Below are 19,645 nucleotides of genomic sequence, written 5' to 3'. Positions count from 1 at the left end.
TTCATTTAAAATAATTATACAAATAAACCTTTGGCTGTGCTGTGATTTCATTAAAACCTTAATTGTTTAGAGAGCTCTATGAGAGTGTGTGAAGTTGGGTCAGTTTTACTGCCTGGTGTTAGCCTCGATAGCAGATTTACGACAGGGCTGGATTTAATCTCTTGACTAATCTTTACAGTAGCAGGCCTGGGATGGGAGGGCGTTCGTGTGTTTCAGGAGATAGGTAACTCTATCTCTGAAGTGGAAACACGGTACTGGGTTTTAAAATGTCTTAGCAGCCTTAAAATGAACTAGCCAAGGGCTGGTGGGGAATTGCTCTGTGGAAACAAAATAGGTGTTGCTTTTAAATCAGTGTCTTAGTGTGCACATTGTCACACCTTCACACATGGCTGTAGGCTCAAATCTATTTCTCATTAAAGCAAGTGTAGCAGAAGGGAATATTGCAACCATCTGGGTTGAAAAGATCAGAAATAACAGTCCTGTGGGCAGCACCATGTAAACTGGCTTTTATGCCAGTTGATTCATCATTTCTGAGGGTGAGGGCAGCAAGATGTTTACCAGGTCACGCATTAATTTTTCAAAATACTTTCAAGTCTAATTTTCCTTGGTTTCTGGTGGTGGTATGCCTTTGAATCAAGTTACAATATTTGTAGGTTCAGCATCTCAACTAACATTGTTCCTGAGCATGAGAAACACGGGTGCTGTAGATGTCTCCAAAGCAGAGATAATTAGAAGAACGAGCAGTTATCAAGAGCACTGCAGCTCCACTGTTTAATTCTGATGATAATTTTCATGCTGGGTCTAATACAAATGAATTCACTTCTGGTTTATTAATCCACTGTGGGCCTGTTAGGGTATTCAGCAGGAAAAATGCTGAGAGTTACCAGAACAGATTTAAAGCACTTCCGTGAGTGGAGAGCAAATCAGAGAACTTCCTTTTTTCCTCTCCTTTTTATCTTTCTGCACCACTTTAACTGACTATGTTTTTCCCCGCTTTCTTCACATCTTTAGGACCCACGATTATCAGCTTTAATTTTTGACAAGCTTCAAGTGCCTGACTATTTACAGAAAAACAGGAATGAAGGAGAGAGCAGATGTGAAACTTGTGCCACTCACTTGAATCAGCTGAAGCAGGAAGCCATTCAGATGATGCACACCCTCAGCCAAGCCAGCTACCCAGAGATGCCCGACCTCCCGCCCGGCACCGGGGCAGTGACCAGCATGGTACCCAGGATGGTCACTGTCTCTTCCCAGAGGGACCTGCCACTCGTTGCTGGACAGGTGGGCAGGCAGCCTGGAAAGTCGCCCAATCTCTTCTCTGCTGCAGAGAGGAAGAAAGGACTGGGATGGTCTCAAGCTGTGGGCAGTTTTCCCAACTCCAGCGTTCAAGTGACAGTGGCCCCCAGCGGTCTCAGTGGTGCCCTGAGCTCTGTCACCATCCAAGCTCAGCAGTACCTCGAGGGCATGTGGAGTATCTCCAGAGTGAACAGCTTCCTGCCTCAGGCTTGTCTAGTAAGTAGTGATAATTCAGCTGCTTGAGTTCTGTTTGCATGTGTGTGGACATACAGAAAGAGAGACAGATAAAATTTGAGATCTATATATAATTATCTTTGTGGGGATCAGTTAATGGTATTCTAAGCCATGTTTCAAGAGCTGAAGAGTTTTGGAAGATGTTCTATCAGATGTCACAAGGAATTTGCTTTCTTATCTCACATGGTGAGATCCTTTCCTCTGATGTTTTTGCACCTATTTTAGCTTCATGTATGCAGGTGATGTTATTTGTCTGTCACATACCTGGTAACTCCTTTAGAAGAACACAAAAGGCCAAGTTTGTCACACATGAAGCTCCGGGAGCTTCATGGGATTATATCAAAGGTGAACTTGACCCTCAAGTCTAGTGCTGAGCTTCTAACGCTGTGTGCAGTTCAGCAGTTGCTGTTGAGGGACTGTGATGCACAGCATTAATCTGCAGCTTAGATGTCTTGCAAAACAGTTTGCTGCTGAGGAAGGGGCTCACGAAATTGCTTCAGAGCCACATGCCTGTAAATGTCACTGCACTTGGATTTTCAGCCTTGATGTTGTTTTCCTGTATTGTGTGTGTGTGGTGCATGTTACCTTTAAAAGCAAATTCATTTTGTGGCTATCTATGGAACTGTGCTAAGAAGGAGGATACAGTACATGGCTGGTTTTGACTGAGATTTATTCCTGACCAGTTTTCAGGTAGCAAATGGGGGAGTGTATGCAATAATGAAATGTGTACAATTTGAAGTAATGCTTTTTACTTGAAGATGACATAACAGATCTTGCAAGATCAGGTATTCTGGTGCCAAGCAGCTTTAAATTTAACATAATGCCTTATGTGCTGTTGTATGTAAACACTACCTAATATTGCTTGGTAGCTTCAGCTGGTTGAGCTCCAAGATCATCAGAGATAAATATTTGAGTGCTGCTGTGTAACATTACTTTTTCAGGCTGACTTGTGTTTCCTTCCAGAAAAGGCTTGGAGACTTGATTCCTCCCTCCCATACTTTTCTCTCTTAAGGAAATTTGTGAATCCACATACATTCCACCTCTGAGGGGTTTCTATTTAAATCCAGTGAATCTCCACTGACATCAGGTCATTCACTGAGAAAAGGGAATATGGCCCATTCAGCTCTTCGTAGTTTATAAGAAATTCTGCTATGAGAGCTTTTCTCTAAAATGTTGCTCCATGCATTAAGGATCAATTTGGCCATGTATGGTATATGATGTTACCTTTAAATTGCTTTCTAAGTTCTTTGTATATCACAGAAACAGAGAAGGAAAAATGGGAAGGCTGCTGGGCTAAGAAGCCTGCACTCTGAAAAGAGAAGTATTTTCATTTGTCTGCTCATTCTTTGTCTGCCCTTATTCTTGTCCTAAATAATTCAGTAACAGCCAGCTGCAGATTTCTTCCTGCTTAACCATGCTGACTGATAGATGTGGTCTTCCCTAACCACTACGCTATTCTAAGATAAAACTGTTGCCTCATTTAACCTCTGTGAAGGAAAAATGTGTATAATGCAGCAGAGCTTAAGTGTGATTTAGAAATGTGCAAAGGAACTCAGTAGCCTGGAAAACAGTGACCTTTAATGAAAGGACAAACACTGTGAGTGTTGGAGGCAGCTTGGATGTGATCCAGTCATCTGCAAGGATCATTTAGATTTATAAGCAGTTTTTGGAGGGAAGCTAGTCTTCAGTTGTTTTATCTCTCCTCTCTCTTTATATATTTTATTCATTTAAACCCAAATGTAGTTACTGAAGACTGTGAGTGCATCTCTTTCCAGATGGTGTTTCTTGTGTCTGTCGGAATTCTTCCACTGCCTTTTGTATTGTTAAGAGCCTTGTGTCTGATGAAGTTGTTTGGGTGGGTGAGGCAGAAAGTGCTTCCCCTACGCTCTTCCCCTGAGGAATCACAGGTGTTGAAGGAAACAGGATTGAAGAGATTTCAGGAAACAGCCAGTCTAGCCCTTGTCTAGGATAGTATCCACTGCAGGACATTCTTGTCCAATGCTTATCTTACATAATTTTACAATTTTTCAAAGACTGGGATTTTCCGAGTTCAATTGACTCTCACATCTGAACTTCCTTCCCTATTAGAAAAGTTTATTTGATTTATTTACTTTTTTTTTTTTTTTGCTGGTTAGAGAGGTAATTTTGTCTTTTCTTTCCTGAATTTAGAGACAGGGTTTAGGTTTCAGATTAACCCAGAAGAGAACTGTTCATTTACATACTTTTAGTGATGTCTGTCTGTAGTAATACTTCCTGTCTTGTGGCACAAAGCTGGTCTGGCTAGAGGAATCCTGGAGCAAGAGCCCCTGCAGTAGAAAGAACAGCATTGAATGTACTATTTATTAAGTGTGGCTGGGTTTTGAAGACTTCAGCCCCCATTTAGGCAACATGCTGCACAAATGCAGAAGAAAAAGATGGCTCTTTTCCCAGGGAGTTTCCATTCTTGGTTTTGACGCCAGTTATTTTGACCACCCTGTAAATACTCCTGTTTCACTGGGAATCTGTACTTGCACCTTTTTTCCTTACCAAAGGTTACTTGAAACTGGTGCTGAACTCCCTGGTGGGAGGCTTCTATTCAATGCCTGCCCTCCCAGTGGTTTAACTCACTGCTGCATATGAAGTGGGCATGATTAATTTTACAAGTTTGGGAAGACAGAGGTAAAGGCTGGGGTTCATCTCAAGTATTTTTAATTATCAAAACCCCAGGTATTTATTATAACAATTACTGAGGCTTCCTTTGTGTCTGTAGAAGACCAACAGGCACTTCAAAGAGATGTTTTGTCCTTCTCACCTTGGTTGTCTCTCTTGGCCTGCCTTGTCCACCAAGGGTGCTGGTAGAGCCCCAAGCTTGTCATGTGAAGCAAATCCTATTTTGGATGCAGCCTACTGTGTCCCCAGTGCCTTCTGAGTGTGAAAATACACCCCAGTGTACATCTGCCAAGCCTCAGGAGACCTTGCAGCTGCACACATTTCTCCAGGATCTGTATTTTTTATTCATGGTTAGTTCTAATAGAAGCGGCAGTGGAATTGTCTGTGGAGAGATGAAGAGGAAAAAAAAATTTGATTTCTGCTGCTCTCATCTCCATCCCCAAACTCGCATGTATTACCTTGTTATGTCACTTACGCTTGTGAAAACACTTCTGCACTGAGCGTTGGGGGTCAGAAGTGCAGGACATCGTAAATTTTTAATATGTGTTTGGAGTTCAAGTGTGAAAAATCCATTATATAGATTATAAATTTTTTGAACAGGAACGTGTGTTTGAAGCGTAGTGTGTGTGCTGCTCAAATGAAAATAATAACCATGGGCTTTGGGAGCTGTAAAGAGGAACAGTAATTAAGGATCTGGAGGAAGGTTCAGGGAGGGGAAGACTAGGATTGCAACCAAGGTGCAAAAGGTGAAGATGTAATCAGCTGCTTTACCCAAGTGGCCTGTTGTGAAAAATTACAAAAAATAATCACCAGTATCAGTGATAAGTTGTCTGAGCAGACAGTGAACACAGTGGAGGGGAGGGAGCTGGTATAACTCTGGGTAAAGCAGCTGATTTGTGCTGGACACCTGACAACTGTAATTAATAAATAGTTTTATATTGATGTTTTCAGTTCTTGACCTGACAAGTGACTATAAGGTTACTACTTGAATGAAAAAAAAAAAAAAGAACATTAGCAGTGCTCAGCACTGCCACCCAGTCTAATGCAAAAGGAGAGGACTGAGGGGAGTTTGGGCTTCCCAGATGTGTTGGAATCTGGCTGAGAGGTAGAACATTAAAACCACTGAAAATACCTTGTACACATATTAGAAATATCTGCATTTATTGTGTATTGTAGAAAGAAAGAGGTCTTACTGTATATTTTAAATTGACTGTATTATTATGCAGTGTTATGTACTGCATAAAAGTGCTAAAGTAGCCATGGCATGTGCTATAGACATCTCAGTGAAATAGAGCTTATTTGCAAATTGCTTTTTCTTTCATCTTACAGTGTGACAAGGATTTCATTTTGTGTATTTCTTACTTGAATATATACAGTTGGCACTGGTTATAACGCAAAGAATTGTGGCTCCTTGAACACTTACCGGTTTGTAAGTGGATTTAAAAATATATTAAAAAATGCACCATTAAGAAATTGAAAAAGTTGGAGCACTAAAAAATTCAAAGTGCCTTAAGTAAAACTTTTAAAGCCTATATATGCAAAATTGTAAAATTATCAGATGTATGTTCCTGAGAGTATTCACAAATTTAAATTTAGGTATGAGCTTATTGCTTGGGTCTGTGAAGTTCAGAGAGGGTGGATTCACCCACAGCACAGCACATGTAAATGGTGCATAGACTGTAAAGTTAAAGAAGTTATGTTTATTTGTCTTATATGAAAAACCTGTGAGTTATTTTAGTCACAATTCAAGCTTTCCTGTAGTTTGAGTAAGTCTTCTGCTTACCCTAATCTAAACCAGATGGTTTTGTCTGAGAGTAGTTCAGCCTCTGTTGACTTTCCTTAAAGCCTCTTTGTTTGTTTAGAGCAAGGGTGACTTACATTTTGTTTAAAAGATGCAATAAAAAGCTGACTGTGGAAAACAGAACAATGACAAGATTTACTCTCCAGCATTTACTTTTTTACTTTGATAAATGTCATGCCAAATGGATTTTTAAATTAATTTTTAAACCCCTACTTGATAGCTTTCTCAGTGACCTTTTATTAATACAATGTGGGAAATATATTTTGTAATGAAACAATTAAAATACAGTGCATTGACCATAAATCTTGTCCGTGAGACATATGGATGTCTTTGAGCTTTGGGACATTTCTCAGACTCCACGTATAACATCTTCATCCTCAAGAAGTCAATGTTAGACAGATGGTGAGGCAGGGACTGCACAGAGGCTTTTCTGTTTCCTCTTTAGCTCCAGTAGTGTTGGTGTCACTGCTTTCGTAGAGGAAGTACATAAATGAAAAGGGGGTGGCAAAAAATACTAATTTTCAAAGTTAGTGTTGATCACCCTTGATAACAAGTGTCAACAGCAGAAGGAAACCTTTTAGTCCAGGTTACTAAATGCTTTCTCATACTAACCTAATTTATGTTCCCATGGAAAAGATCTTTGCTGTGACTGCTGCATGTCAGCTGGGCAGTCGTGCCTTGCTTTGAGCTTTGCTGCCTTGCAGAGGGAGGGTGTGATGTGGGAGGACAGCACTGCCACTGTCAGTGAGACCCTGCCCAAAGAGTGGGCTGGGAATTCAGCCTTAAACGTGCAGCTGGAAGCATAGCCCTCTGCTGTGTGTATTGATGGGACCTTTGTGCACTCTTATTCTAGATTGTCCCCAGTGCAGGGTGCTGAAGGTGAAAACAAGGTTACTTTTAAACGTATTTCCAGGTATCAGAATGATACAGGAAAAATATTAAGAGTTAACAGAAAGGTTATTGATTACAAGATGGAAATGTGCCTTTTCTTGGGTGAGGGTGTGTATTGCATTTCTTTTTATTGTGTTTGACACTTCCACGATGGTATTGGTTTTTACAGTTGTGGGACAGGGTAACTATTTGAGGACTCAGAACTTCTTGTGGCTCAAATTACCACATGAAACCAGTTCTTTTGATCTTTCACCCCCCAGGCTAAGCAGTTGTTATTGCAGCTCTCATGAGGAAACAAGTCCATACTTGCCTCTGTTGACAATTGAAGTCAACAGGCAATAATAAGGAATGTTTGCCCAGACTTCACCTGTAACTCATCAGAGATAGATTTAAGACAAGCAGACTTTAGAGATTATGTGGAAATGATAATCCACTGGATTTACCTTTGGCCCACAGTTCATTCTCTCATCTGGCAAGTGTATCACAAGCTACTCTAAATACCCCAAATACTTAAATTTTCTACTCTTGCCTTTCAACTTGTTTCTTTGGCCTTTTCTGTTCACTTTGCTCTCTTCAGCTTCTTTTGCTTCCTGCTGGTCCATTTATACTCTGAATTTACGCCACTATAAATCCTCTGGTGAACTGGTAATCAGTGCATCCCATGCCACCCCAGCGCTAGAAGCTGCCATACAGGGAAGGTTCATACTTTTTGGCTGAAGCTCAGAAGTGGTGTCACCCAAGATTTGAGAAAGAACAGCTTTTACAAGGCTACTGTTGTATGGGCTACATGGGTTAAGGGTGGGCTTCAGATGAATAATACCCTTTGGCTTCAGAAGTTAATGCAGCAGAGAAACCAAATAAATTCAGGCTGGGCTCAGACCTCAGTCGTGTGCAGGTGGGTGGAGGGGAAAGTCTTGCTGTGGGGTGTGTACAGTACATGAAAGGAACTGATTTCTGGAGCTGAATGCAGCTAGGATTGCCCAGTTGTGTAGAATAGTATTTGAACATAATTTTTTTTTTTTTTTTTGAAAAGTGCTTTGAATTTGACCTTTTCTCAACAGTCTGTTTACTCTGATGGTTGAGCTCTGCACAGTGTGAGCATTGGTGAAAGCATCTCCTGTTTTGTGGCTTCAGCGGCTGAGCATGGCGCAAAAATTGGTGCTCTTTGTTACTTGCAGCTAGAGTCGCTGAAGTGCCCTGCCTGGTAGCTTCTGACAGGAGGTTTAAAAAGCATAAATAGAAAATGATGTATCTATTTTTGTGTTTCAGCACTTAGGAGAGAATTTATGATGTATGGATAGAGTTCATAGATATTTCAAGCATTTCATATGTGTGTGTTTAATGGAATGGATTGCCACTTTAGTGAGCATAGCATCAAATCAGCTCTGTTAATTGAAAAAGATTTTTCACATTATTGCTAATGATGTGACACAGTTTTGTTAGAGATGGTGCATAAAATAGTGCTACTTCAAGTGACATTAATGTATGCATTTAAATTCCTTTTTTCCCATTTACGTGCATTATTGATTTTATTTCATTGTTGAGCAGCTAATGGATTTATAATTTGAATACAGTCACTGTAATCAATGATGGGATTACTAGACTTATAAATAGAACTTTAAAACTACAATGAGATAATTTCACAGTGACATTACAGAGAGTGGGCTGCTCAACCAGGAAGACTGTGTGGATGAGGTCCTCCAAAGACAGATGAGAACAACCTCATGTTTAGAAGTGCTGGCCCTCATGAGGGGCTTCAGCCACCCTGATACCTGTTGGAGGGACAACAACATAGCAGGGCATAAGCAATGTGGGATGTGTTAATGATAATTTTCTTCTCCAAATGACAAAAGAGCCAGTGAGGAGAGGTGCTGTGCTGGACCTTGGTTGTGATCAGTGATGCAGAGTCTACTTGGAGCCCTGTAGCCAGTGGTGTTCCCCAGGGGTCTGTGCTGATTCCAGTTTAGTTCATCATATTCATTAATGCCCTGGATGGAGGGACAGTGTGCAGCCTTGGGAAGTTTGCTGAGGAGGAATGGCTGGTATCACAAAGTTGCTGTGCCATACAGCAAGACCTGGACAGGCTGAAGATGTGGATAGAGAGGAACAGAATGAAATTCAACCAAAGCAAGCGCAGGGTTCTGCAGCTGGGGAGGTTTAACCCCATCTACCAGTACAGACTGGGGGCTGACCTACGAGAAAACAGCTCTGGGAGTCCTGGTAGACAGCAAGTTAACCACAAGCTAGCACTGCCCCTGTGAACAAGAAGGCAAATGGTACTCAAGGCTGCATCAGGAAGAGCATTGCCAGCAGGTCGAGGGAGGTGATCCTGCACCTCTGCTTAGCCCTGGCTGAGACCACATCTGGAGTGCTGTGTCCAGTTCAAGAGAGACACAGAGTTCCTGGAGAGGGTCCCGTGGAGGGGCTATGAAGATGATGTGAGGGAACTGGAGCATCTCTCTTATGAGAAAAGGCTGAGGGAGCTGGGCCTGTTTAGCCTGGAAAAGAGACAACTGAGTTAATTCCTCTGAATTTGCATGGCTGCTACTATTTCAAATCTGGATGAGTTTGTTCTTTTGTGATACCTTCTGCGAAGGAAGAATTTGAAAGGTGCTATAGGCATGAGTCTGTTGCTGTGTTTTCAGTGTTTTTGGGAAAAGATAATGGATCTGCCATTCAGAACAGTTTCTGTTGTACTTCTTGAAAAAGGTGATGAAGTTGTCCAAGGTGATGAAGTTGTACAAGGCTGTTTTAGGGGTCAGCTGGCAGTGGAAGGATAAGGAAGGGGAGAGTGGCCCTTGTGATGCCTGGCTTGGGAAGGGTCTGGGTTAATGCAAGATAGCTGTGTGGACATCACCTTGAGTCCTGTCAGCCTCCCCCAATGACTCTGAAGTACTAATGGGGGATGCAGGAATAGCACAACCTCCTATTGCTAGTTACGCTGAGATTCTCTTGAGAAGATTGAATGGGAATGATAAGAACATTAGTAATATCCTGCTGAGTCTCAGCTGCAGCCTGTTTAGCCCAAGGCTGTCTCCAGCAGTGAAGCTGGAAATGGTATTTAGGGAGAGCTGTGGATGGAGCCTGGCTGTTTTCTGCAGTCTGTTCATACTCCCCAGCATGCCCAGTTGGAGAATTCACAGGGACACATACCTGTCTGTTCCCTTTTGGATCTGTTTAGGGACCTGACGTTCAGGAATTTATCCAACCCCTCTCTGACCCTGAAATACTCTCTAACTCCTCAGCCTTCTGTATGCCAGCAGGTTCCATGAGTTCACTACCCCAGTGCAAAGAAGAATTCACTTTCATTCAATATATTCAGTAGCTCCATTACTTTGTAAACCTCAGTCAGGCTGTCCTCAATCTTCCCTTCTCCAAGCAAGAGAAGGCTCCCAGTCTCTTTTATCTCTCCTCCTGGAGCAGCTGCTTTGCACAGTCACACTTGGGAATTTCTTCTGGAATTCCTAATTATTGGCATTTTGTTACTTGAAAGAGCTTTGGGACATCTGCAGGCTTGCAGATTTCACTCTAGTCATGGTGAATCATGTCTGGGTTACATGGCCCCAAAACAGGGAGCAAACAGCGGGGTCAGCAGGAACACCCACAAGAAAAAGAGTGTCATCTGCACAACTCTATCCCTAATTTAGGACCTTGGTGTCCTTCAACAATGATACCGATGATCACAGCTGTCCTTGTCTTTGCAAACTTTATGCTGCTTCATGAGCTTGCCTGTAACTGAACCTTGGTCTCTAAATATGGCTGTAATAAAGAGCCAGTTTTCCTTTCAGATAATGAGGGCTTGTACCTCTTCAAGTGGGTGCCTTCCATGTGGTAGCTGTCAGGCAAATTGATCCCAAGGGATGTTCTTTTTAAAGCAGTTACATCTAATATATAAGCAGTTCAAGTGTGATTGAGGTAGAAATTAGGTATGACAATCTCCATCCACCTTTGCTTTATTTGATGACATTGTATGTCAATCATTATAACAATACAGTGATTTTAATGAAATTGGGAACATGGTAATTTCTTTTACTGACTAGAGAGTAATCAAGATATGATGAGATTGTTGTTGAGTTGCCCAAATCATTGAGAAATGCTGTTGTGGAATCAGGAAGGTGAAACAAGTTCTCCCATTTCAAAGCTCTGCATGTCCCCTGTGTTTAGTGGCTGTTAGAAACACATCTGGCCCATGGAAGTCAGTCCTAATGGAAAAACATTTGTCTTCTTGTAGGAAACCCAGTCCTAAAATGACAGATATTTGCATTATTATGAACCTGCTAATGAATTCCTTTGCTTGCTCTTATCAGCCTTTGACAAAAAGCAGGGATTTTTCTTGTATATTTGTCCATTTGAATAAATACCCAGGGAAGTACACAGCCAGATATTTTGGCTTTGGAAGCTGTAGCTATTGTAACAGAAGTCAACAGGGAGGGCTCGGGGCAACACTTTCTGATGCTTGCCTAGAGGCATTGGAAGTTCCTCTAGCCTGGCTGTTTTAAATGCACTGCACATGAAAAGTCCTGATTTGAGAGTGTTCATGTGCAGTAGGATCTATGTCCTTGTTGGTAGCTCATTTCATGCCCTCCTGACTTTGGAGGGGGTGGGTTTACATGTGCAGATAGGAGGGTGTTGTTCATGTGACTGGCGGTCAGATCGCTGTGAAGAAGGAAAGAAAAAAGAACATTCCTCGCTGTGTCTTTGGTATGGGTGTACTGAATGGCTGAAATGTGAAGGAATTGGTCTGTCACTGTCTGCTGATATCTTTGCACAACCAGAGCCCTGTCTGCAGGGATTGCCCACATTCTCAATCTGAAGGAAGGAAAGAATGACGTTTCATTTTGTAGATTGAGGCCTGCCCAGAACCCTAATACATTTTTAAAGGACCAAGTAGCATGGTTTAGGAGAGATCTGGGTCAGATTGAAATCAAAGCCCTTAGTCAGAAGGGAGAAGCTGCTGATTCTTCGTCCTGGCACTGCCAAGGATGCCCATGCTGGATGTAGCTGGGTGTGTGCCCTGCCCAAAAGGTTGAGGTCCTTTCTGCATGGAGCACAGACTGCTAATGATTCTTGGTGGTAAAGATCCAAACCTTAAACCTGCTTTAGTAATTCAGATATTATTTCAAAAAGCAAGCACTCTGAGGTTGCCTTTGGATTGCCTGTATTACTTTCCAGTCTGTGACAACAGATGGGCCTCCTATTTCTATTTAATTCTCCTTCTCTATAATTTTTCTCCTTCTGCCTCATCTTCAGAGATTGATCATAAGCCAGGCATTAGCAACTCTTGTAGCTGAAAAACCTTCTTTGAGAGAGGGATATTATGCTCTGCATTTGATTTACTTTGAACACGAGATGCATATAAAAGTCTGAAACTACAGGTTTAGGCATTCTTGTTACCACATCGCAGCTGCAGGTTATAAATGACTACAGTAGTGTATTGTAGTTATAAAATGCCCTACTTATTTTATAATGAGCCCTGGCAGAAACAATGCCAAGTGGCAGTAAAAAGTTTATCCAGAACACATTTCACTTCAGCCTGGCATATGCTGCCCTGTTAACTTTATGTGGTGCTCGTCAGTCAGGAGGAGACATTTCTCACAGGAGGCGCGTGCAGGACTCACCCAGGCTTATGGGAAAGAAGGGTTTGCAGTGTGAGCATTACCCAGCTCGGGATTTACGTCACATTTGTTCCAGTCAGTGGTAGTAGGTCATAAGAGTCTTTGCATGAATCATTTAGGTGGAAAATTATTGTTTTATCATATATAAACAGTAGGTTTAATATTTTGCAAAATCATTACATCAAGCAGTTTTTACAGTTTAATTGACTGTGATGTTCTAGTCAGAAAGGGGAAAAGAGTAAGTTAGAGCAAATTCTCAAAATCCTCTGTCTGCCTGCTAGTCCAAAAGGGGTAAAAAAAGTTAGAAAAAATTAGTTAGGGGAAAAAATCCATCAGTACAGACTCAGGCTGTCCCAGAGCACTTAGTCTTTCACCTGCACTGCCCTGTTAAGTGCTTTCATTATGGGACCAATTTTTGGAAGTAAAATAAATTACATTGACTTGTGATTCTGATAAACAGATATGTATCAGATTCATAGAGGCTCTTGTAATTTTCTTCATTCCCTCATTAGTGATTCTGTTCTCAATACCCTTTTGCAGCTCTATCCAACCTTCTGGTTTTCTTCTGCCATGACAGTATTATCCTGGGACTGATCTATTTTTCTATAGGTTTTTATAGTTCTGTGTTTTCTTTCCTGTTGCCAGATACATATTTTGCATGCGTTTCAGAGACCAAGTGGCATGACCTCGTTTGGCTTTTTTGGATTCCTGGACATTCTCTGGACAAAGGTCAATGTCCAGAGAATGGAAGTACTCAGAAAACTGGAAACATTATGGCTTAGTTTTTGGCTCTGCACTTCAAATGTGTAAAGAGTGTGTTAGAATTGTAATTGTCCTTTGGATGGTAATGGCCTGACAGAGTCCTGTGGATCTGGAAATTTCATCTAGGGCCAACTTCTTTATAGTGTAATTTTGGACTAGTCTGACTTGCTTAAGCCTGGGCAGATGTTTCCTGCCATCTAGTCACAACAGTGAGCTCGTGTGCTGGGAATCAGGGATAGGACAGGGGGTGCCCCCGTTCTGCCCAGGCCACTTCCACCTCCATAGCCTGAAGATGTCAGGTCACCTCCATCTCGTCCTGCCCTTTCCCCCAACCTTTGGCTCTCTTAGCTGGGAACAACTCATGCTGTAACTGCTTGTTGTGGCCCTGCCAGCTTCAGCTGTGTGTGTGGATGCTGCCAGCTGGGAATGCAGTGGCAGTGGGCTGACTTGTCCCTATGTCCTCAGGAGGGGTGCTGGGACCTGGTCCCAAAACCCTCCTGTCCATGGCACAGGCACTGACATGAAGCACCAAGACATTGCTGATTCCTGCATGTGCAAAATGCTTGGTGTGACATTTTCAAATGTCATCCTTGCTGTGTTCTTGCTGGTGCCAGTTTTCATGTGGTTTTGGAGAGAGTAGAGGGAAGGGGTTCTATAGGGCACTTTTAGAAAGCCTTCCTGTGAGGTTTAGCATCTTTCCAAAGGGTTTTTGGTTTTTTCCAATGGCTTTTGTCCAGCAAATATTTTCTTAGAAAATTGAAACAAACATTACTCTCTGGATGTGGAGCCCTATGACATTTTAAATATTCAGTGCAGTCAGTAACACTTTATAGTGACAAAGTTGTGCTTTCTGCATTTGATCATTAATGATTTATGAAAATTCATTAAATGGAGAAGAACAGTTCCCTCTCCGCTGCAGTCTGGAGCCTTCTCTCTCTGCAGACTTGAACGCTTGGAAAAGTCAAAAGTTGCTCAAATTCCTCTAAAGAATTCTATTTTCCACACACAGTCCTCAGAAAAATATTTGTTGAGATGAGGGAGGTGCATTTAGTTAAAAAAAAAATGCCCCTTTCTTTTTATGTGGTGTGGCAAACTGGAGTGTCCAGGCCCAGGAGGGTCCCATTACTTGCCTTCAGTTTTCTTGCCTCAGGGTAAATGACCTGGACCTGACAAATTTCCTCATACCTGAGCCTTCCTCATCACCTGAGAGATGTAGCTTCTCAGGGAGAGAAAATCCTGCCACCTTTGGATGGTGCAAACAGTCCTTGAAATGAATCCTCAACTTGGAAGACCTTTTGTTGTTTTTCAGGTTCTCATCCTGCAGCAAAACTGATGTTACCTCTGTGTTTAATATTAATTGGGTAGTTGAAGACAATGAAAATTATATGGGTTGTCTTCTGCAGTAGTCTTCTGATGATTTTATCTTGTATATCTTCACTTCTTGTTCCTTTAGTGCCTTCTTATTGGCTTCCCCTCATCCTCTTTTTATGTTCACACAAAACTTACAGAATAAAGAATAAAACTTACAGAAAAAGAAATTACAGTTTGAGTTTTCAAATGTATTTAATGTGGTAATAGCAATTTATCCAACTTAGATATGTTGATTTGGAATGTATATTAACCATCTGCCATCTGAAATATCAGGTTTGATTTGGGTATTTCAAGTTACATGCCTGATTTGTCCACAATCATCAGTCTCTTAGAAATGTAGGCTTTTAACTTCTCATAGAAATAAAAAAGTGGTGTAAAAGGAATGTGTGTTACACATGGCTTATATTTTTAAGTGTGAATAGCTTTTACAGGAATTGATTTATTAACAGATTCCATTCAGTTCTAACAAGTCTTTACACTTTGCTGTAAAATGCAATGAAGTTTTGTACTAACTCTAAAGATTTCATATTTAGCTTTAGATCATGCCATCGTTTTGATAATACATTAATTAGCATGATTGGTTAGAAACATGTTGCTGTTCCTGTCTTTTTTTCAAAAGGTTGTTTGAACACTATTTTCTTTGTGTCAAGGTCTTCTGTCTAGTATAGCCCCTGTTGGAAGTGAGTGAAAAAATATGTCTTGGGAGTTCGACCTGAGCCTGTAATTCTTAATCTGAGACAGCAGCTTCTGTGGCAGAGGGTTCTGTCTCCCTGACAGAACATGGGGGACTTCAGACACAGATGTTATCCTGCCAGGGGTTGCAGGTTGGGTCCTCCTCTTGCTGGCCATCATGTCACTGCTGCTGAGCATGGCAGTCCCTGGTTCCCTGGGGTGCCACTCTTCATGGTGCCACAGCTCCATGTGCTGGCTCCAGAGGTTGTGGTGTAGATTTTTTTAGTTTGTGGATTGCTGAATCTACAAACTAAAAAAACTGCACTTGCTGTCTGTGCTTTGTGTCAGTTCATGTAACTCTGAATTTCAGATGTCACACTGGGTTTTACCCACTGCATGTTGTTCCATGTGCCATATTCTTTCTGTGACTGGTGCAGGTCAAGAGCACACATTGGTTGCTTCAGTGCATTAATGATCAAATACCTGCTTTATCGACCCCCTCAAGGTTCATTACTCCATCACTTAGTTATGAGCAATTAACCACTTGAGTGGATCTGATCCTTTTCCAAGCTTCTCTGTTCCTGGCTGTCATTGCCAGTAGATCATGGGTAGGATGGACAAACTCCCTTTTTAAAGTACTTTTTTTCCTTCCACACCGTTTCTTTGTGCCTGTCTTTATCTCTAGCAGTGCTTGGTCTTTCTGCTTTCATCACAGAGAAATCTGATCTCATGAGATTCCTGTAGTACAAAGTGAAGGGTTTTGCAGAGGGTTGTTCAAAATTTCCAGGTTGGCTTCTAGCATGAGTAGCTTCACTAGGATTAAGTTAATCTGCATGAATGAATTTTGTGCCTCAGCCTCAGATCTCTTTGGTCAGCTCTATAAAAGTACTTTTTTTTGTGTAGCACTCTACACAAAAAGCATTAATGGCTAAAGCATTACTCAGCCACTCCATAATACTGATAATAATACTAATATTGAAAGAGCAGACCTTCAGAAGACCTGGGTGCACTTTCTTCTCGTTGACTTTGTTGGGAACTGGGAATACAGCACTCAACCTATAGAAATGAGTCCAAATGAAACTCCACATAGGCTTTCATGCACCAGTTGAGCACTAATTGGTTAGCAAAGTTTTTTTCCTCGGTACCTAATAACTGGGTTGCCTCAGTTCTCATGAGAAAATCTCTATTTGTATTGTCAGTGTATGAGAAAATTGAGGGTGTGTATGTAATTGGGAGTGCCCTATTGCCATGTCTGCATATCTGCAGTTGTAAAACATGATCTATGTCAGCTCAAAATTTAAAATTTGGTGGCATCCTAGGAAGTACCTAATTGTGCTTGTGCTTCATTACAAGGCTGTCTCCTTTCCTGGAATCTATTTTAGCTAATTAGTTGGAAATGTCAAAGTAGTATTTCAGATGACAGAAACATCATATATTATCATACATGAAGCAATTAACTCTTTTGACAAATATTTATTGTGGTGTCATCTCTAATTAAATCTTCAGGACTCCCAGACAGAGAGCAGGTTCTTCTGAAAAGGAGGCTTCCCAGCACTGTCAATGAGCATTTGACTGATGGGTCTTAATTGAGCTCAACTTGAAACCAACTTGAAAGGGTTGGTGGCCTAAACATAAAGTTATAGACCTGACATAATTTCACAATATAGATGTCTAAAATTCTGGCAAAATCTCAAAACAATTACCCCCTTCCAAACTGTGTCTCAGACACTGCAAATGCTTTATGCTGGAGAAGATGCATCTCCAGTCTCTCCTGTTCTTCAACTGGAATGGTTTGCAGAAGAAAAGTGTTGTACACTTGTGCTGCTAAGAAAAATAATACAGAAAAACAGGGCTGTATATATTTTTTAAAAAAAATCAATTTTCTTTTATTTAGTTCTTGGGGTTATTCATGTGGAAACATATTACAAGTGTGACTGTTTGGTTAGTTCCTCTTAAACAGATAGGTCTTGTAGGTGATGTGCCACTGAGAAATAATTCTTGACAGTCATAACTGAGCCAGATAAACAGTTCTGCTAGCTCCCAAATAACACTGTAAAACAAAAGGGTTCTGCTTATCGTTTTCCATTTCTTCATGCCTGTCAAACTGTTTAACTGTGCATTACTCCTCACAAAGGTTCTCTGTGTTTTTCTGCTCCTCCCTTGCAGTCATGGTTTTTACTTTCTCTGTTGCTGAACCTGCTGTGGTTCACTTGTCCACCTGTATCACTCCTCACCTGCCGCTGATCTTTGCCTTCACCCTTGCAAAGAGTCGCTTTGGAAGTGCTGTGTGAAATTTTCCCCTGTCACGGCCATGTATTAAAGAATACTAACCTGTATGCATGTTTGTATTTTTTTAGCAGGGGGAAGCAGCTCCAGAAAGTGGCCGAGATGTTCCCAGTGCTCCGATCAGCTCAGGGCAGCCCAGCTCCGACCCCGCGGGCGGCACGGCAGCATCCCAGAGCGTGGTGGCTCCAGCCGGGGTCTCGGCAGGTACCTCGGCTGCAGCTTCCTTCTTCATAAGGTAGTTTCTCTTCTGGTTTCCATAACTGCTCGTGGGTCTTCAGACAGCTGGGAAATGCTATTCAGTCTTTGCCAAGGTGCTGGTTGCTGAGGAGTGGAGTTTGTCACCTGGTCATGACTGTGGCTTTCTGCTGCCGCTGGACAGCAGGGATGGGATGGGGACACCCCGATTCTCTCTCTGGGGACCTGGAACCTCTATTGACCAAAAACCCAAGAAAACCTGTGTTGGTTTTTGTCTCGTCTTTAATGGCCGTCTTCACCACAAGTCTGCTATTCTGTAGGTTTCCTTGGAGCAAAAGCTGAAGTAACAAGTCTTTTTCTCTCAGATCTAGATTAAAAAAAGGTATTTTTTATTCAATAGCACGGCCTATGTGTCCAAATAAAAGTTTTTCCATTGCTGATAGAGCAATAAAACAGTTTGACATTCTTCTTTTAGCAATAGCCCACAACAATCTCTCTTTTTTTTTTTTTTTTCCGTTCTGGTGTCTTATAACAAAAATATGTTACTTTTGTTTGGATATTTGTTGTAATTAGCAGTGTTGATTAAATGTAATACACTGTCAAGCAGATGGTAGTTAAAACAACAAAACTCAGGGCTTTGTACTTGCATTCCAACTCATTTTTTAATTCTGAACTGAACATATTTTGAGACAATATTGAAAAGCGTATGTCTGTGAATCGCACTAAAGTAAAATTTATGCACTGAGAATCCCTTGCAGAATGTAATCACAATGGTAATTGTATTGTTTCCTTTTCATTGGTCTTTAAGATGTTTTGTACAATTAAATAAATGATGTTTACTATAAGTTACAATCTGACCTCAGAAAGGGCTCGACTTGCAAGTTCTGTTTTTTTAAAAGAACGTAGTACAATGATTTGAAGTGCCAAATGCCTGTGTGTCACACTCTGTCTGTACACAGGAGGTTGGGAAATGACTGCCCTAAGAGCACTGTGTGTAAGTTAGTGGATTGTCTCTGTGCTGTGGGTTTAAAGTCAACACAGAGGACAAATCATCCTGCAGAGGATGATTTGTTTCATTCAAAGACAGGTATCTGAAATAATCAGTGGGAATGGAGAAGAAAGATAAAGGGAGAAGCTCAGACATCTCTTTTCTTTTTTAGTTACTGAAGCAAGGACAGATATATCCTTTCCAAAATATTTGGATGGGACTGCAGCGCAGCTTTTTTACTGTATTTCATATTGTGGGTATGATTTTAGCTTAATCCACTTCAGATTTATTTCAGTGTTAATCTGTATGTCATAAGCAAATGCAAAGATTTTTCCCTTTCACTGGGGAAGCTGGAAAATAAAATACCTTCCCTGAAACTGAGAAAAAGAAATCAGTGCCTAATAGTATAACATAAGACCCAAAATACTTTCTCTCACTGATGCTTTTGGCACTGGTCAGCAAAACTCAGTTCTGTTTTTATTGTTGAGTGTCACTGACGTAATTCAAAGAATCTTGAAGTCAGCAGCAAGACTGCAAATGACATCACTGTATGTTGGATCAGGCCCTAATTGCTTCTCATGAGTCTGTCTTTGCTTGAGTGAATCACAATTTTATAGCTTTAGCAGCTCTGTGCTAGCTAAAACATTTTAAAACCCCATTAGTACATTGCTTACTCCCTACCCATGTTTCCTATATTCAGAATTGATTCTCTTGAATTTTTTAATTGATGGACAGAGCTGATGGAAATTTTTGTGCACAAAGCACTTTGGTTTCTTACTCTGTTGTTGAAACACAAAAAAACCCCAAATCTCAGAGTGATTTTGTCGGGGAGAGAGATCCATCATTGATCCCTGGCACTTGTAAATAGGTAGAGCAGATTCTCAG

At 41.2% G+C, this 19,645-nt stretch overlaps 1 protein-coding gene across 1 annotated transcript in view; it reads left to right on the top strand.

Moving 5' to 3' along the window:
- The window catches only part of KIF26A (kinesin family member 26A), a 94,252-nt gene that overhangs the window by 29,480 nt on the left and 45,127 nt on the right, over positions 1-19,645 (top strand). The window contains exons 3-4 of the mRNA XM_053946521.1: positions 1,012-1,512; positions 17,649-17,812. Of these exons, the coding sequence (XP_053802496.1) occupies positions 1,012-1,512; positions 17,649-17,812 (665 nt within the window). The remainder of the gene's footprint in view (positions 1-1,011; positions 1,513-17,648; positions 17,813-19,645) is intronic.

Source organism: Vidua chalybeata, chromosome 6 (assembly GCF_026979565.1).
Source record: "Vidua chalybeata isolate OUT-0048 chromosome 6, bVidCha1 merged haplotype, whole genome shotgun sequence".
Taxonomy (NCBI): domain Eukaryota; kingdom Metazoa; phylum Chordata; class Aves; order Passeriformes; family Viduidae; genus Vidua; species Vidua chalybeata.
This window is presented reverse-complemented; position numbering and strand designations above follow the sequence as displayed.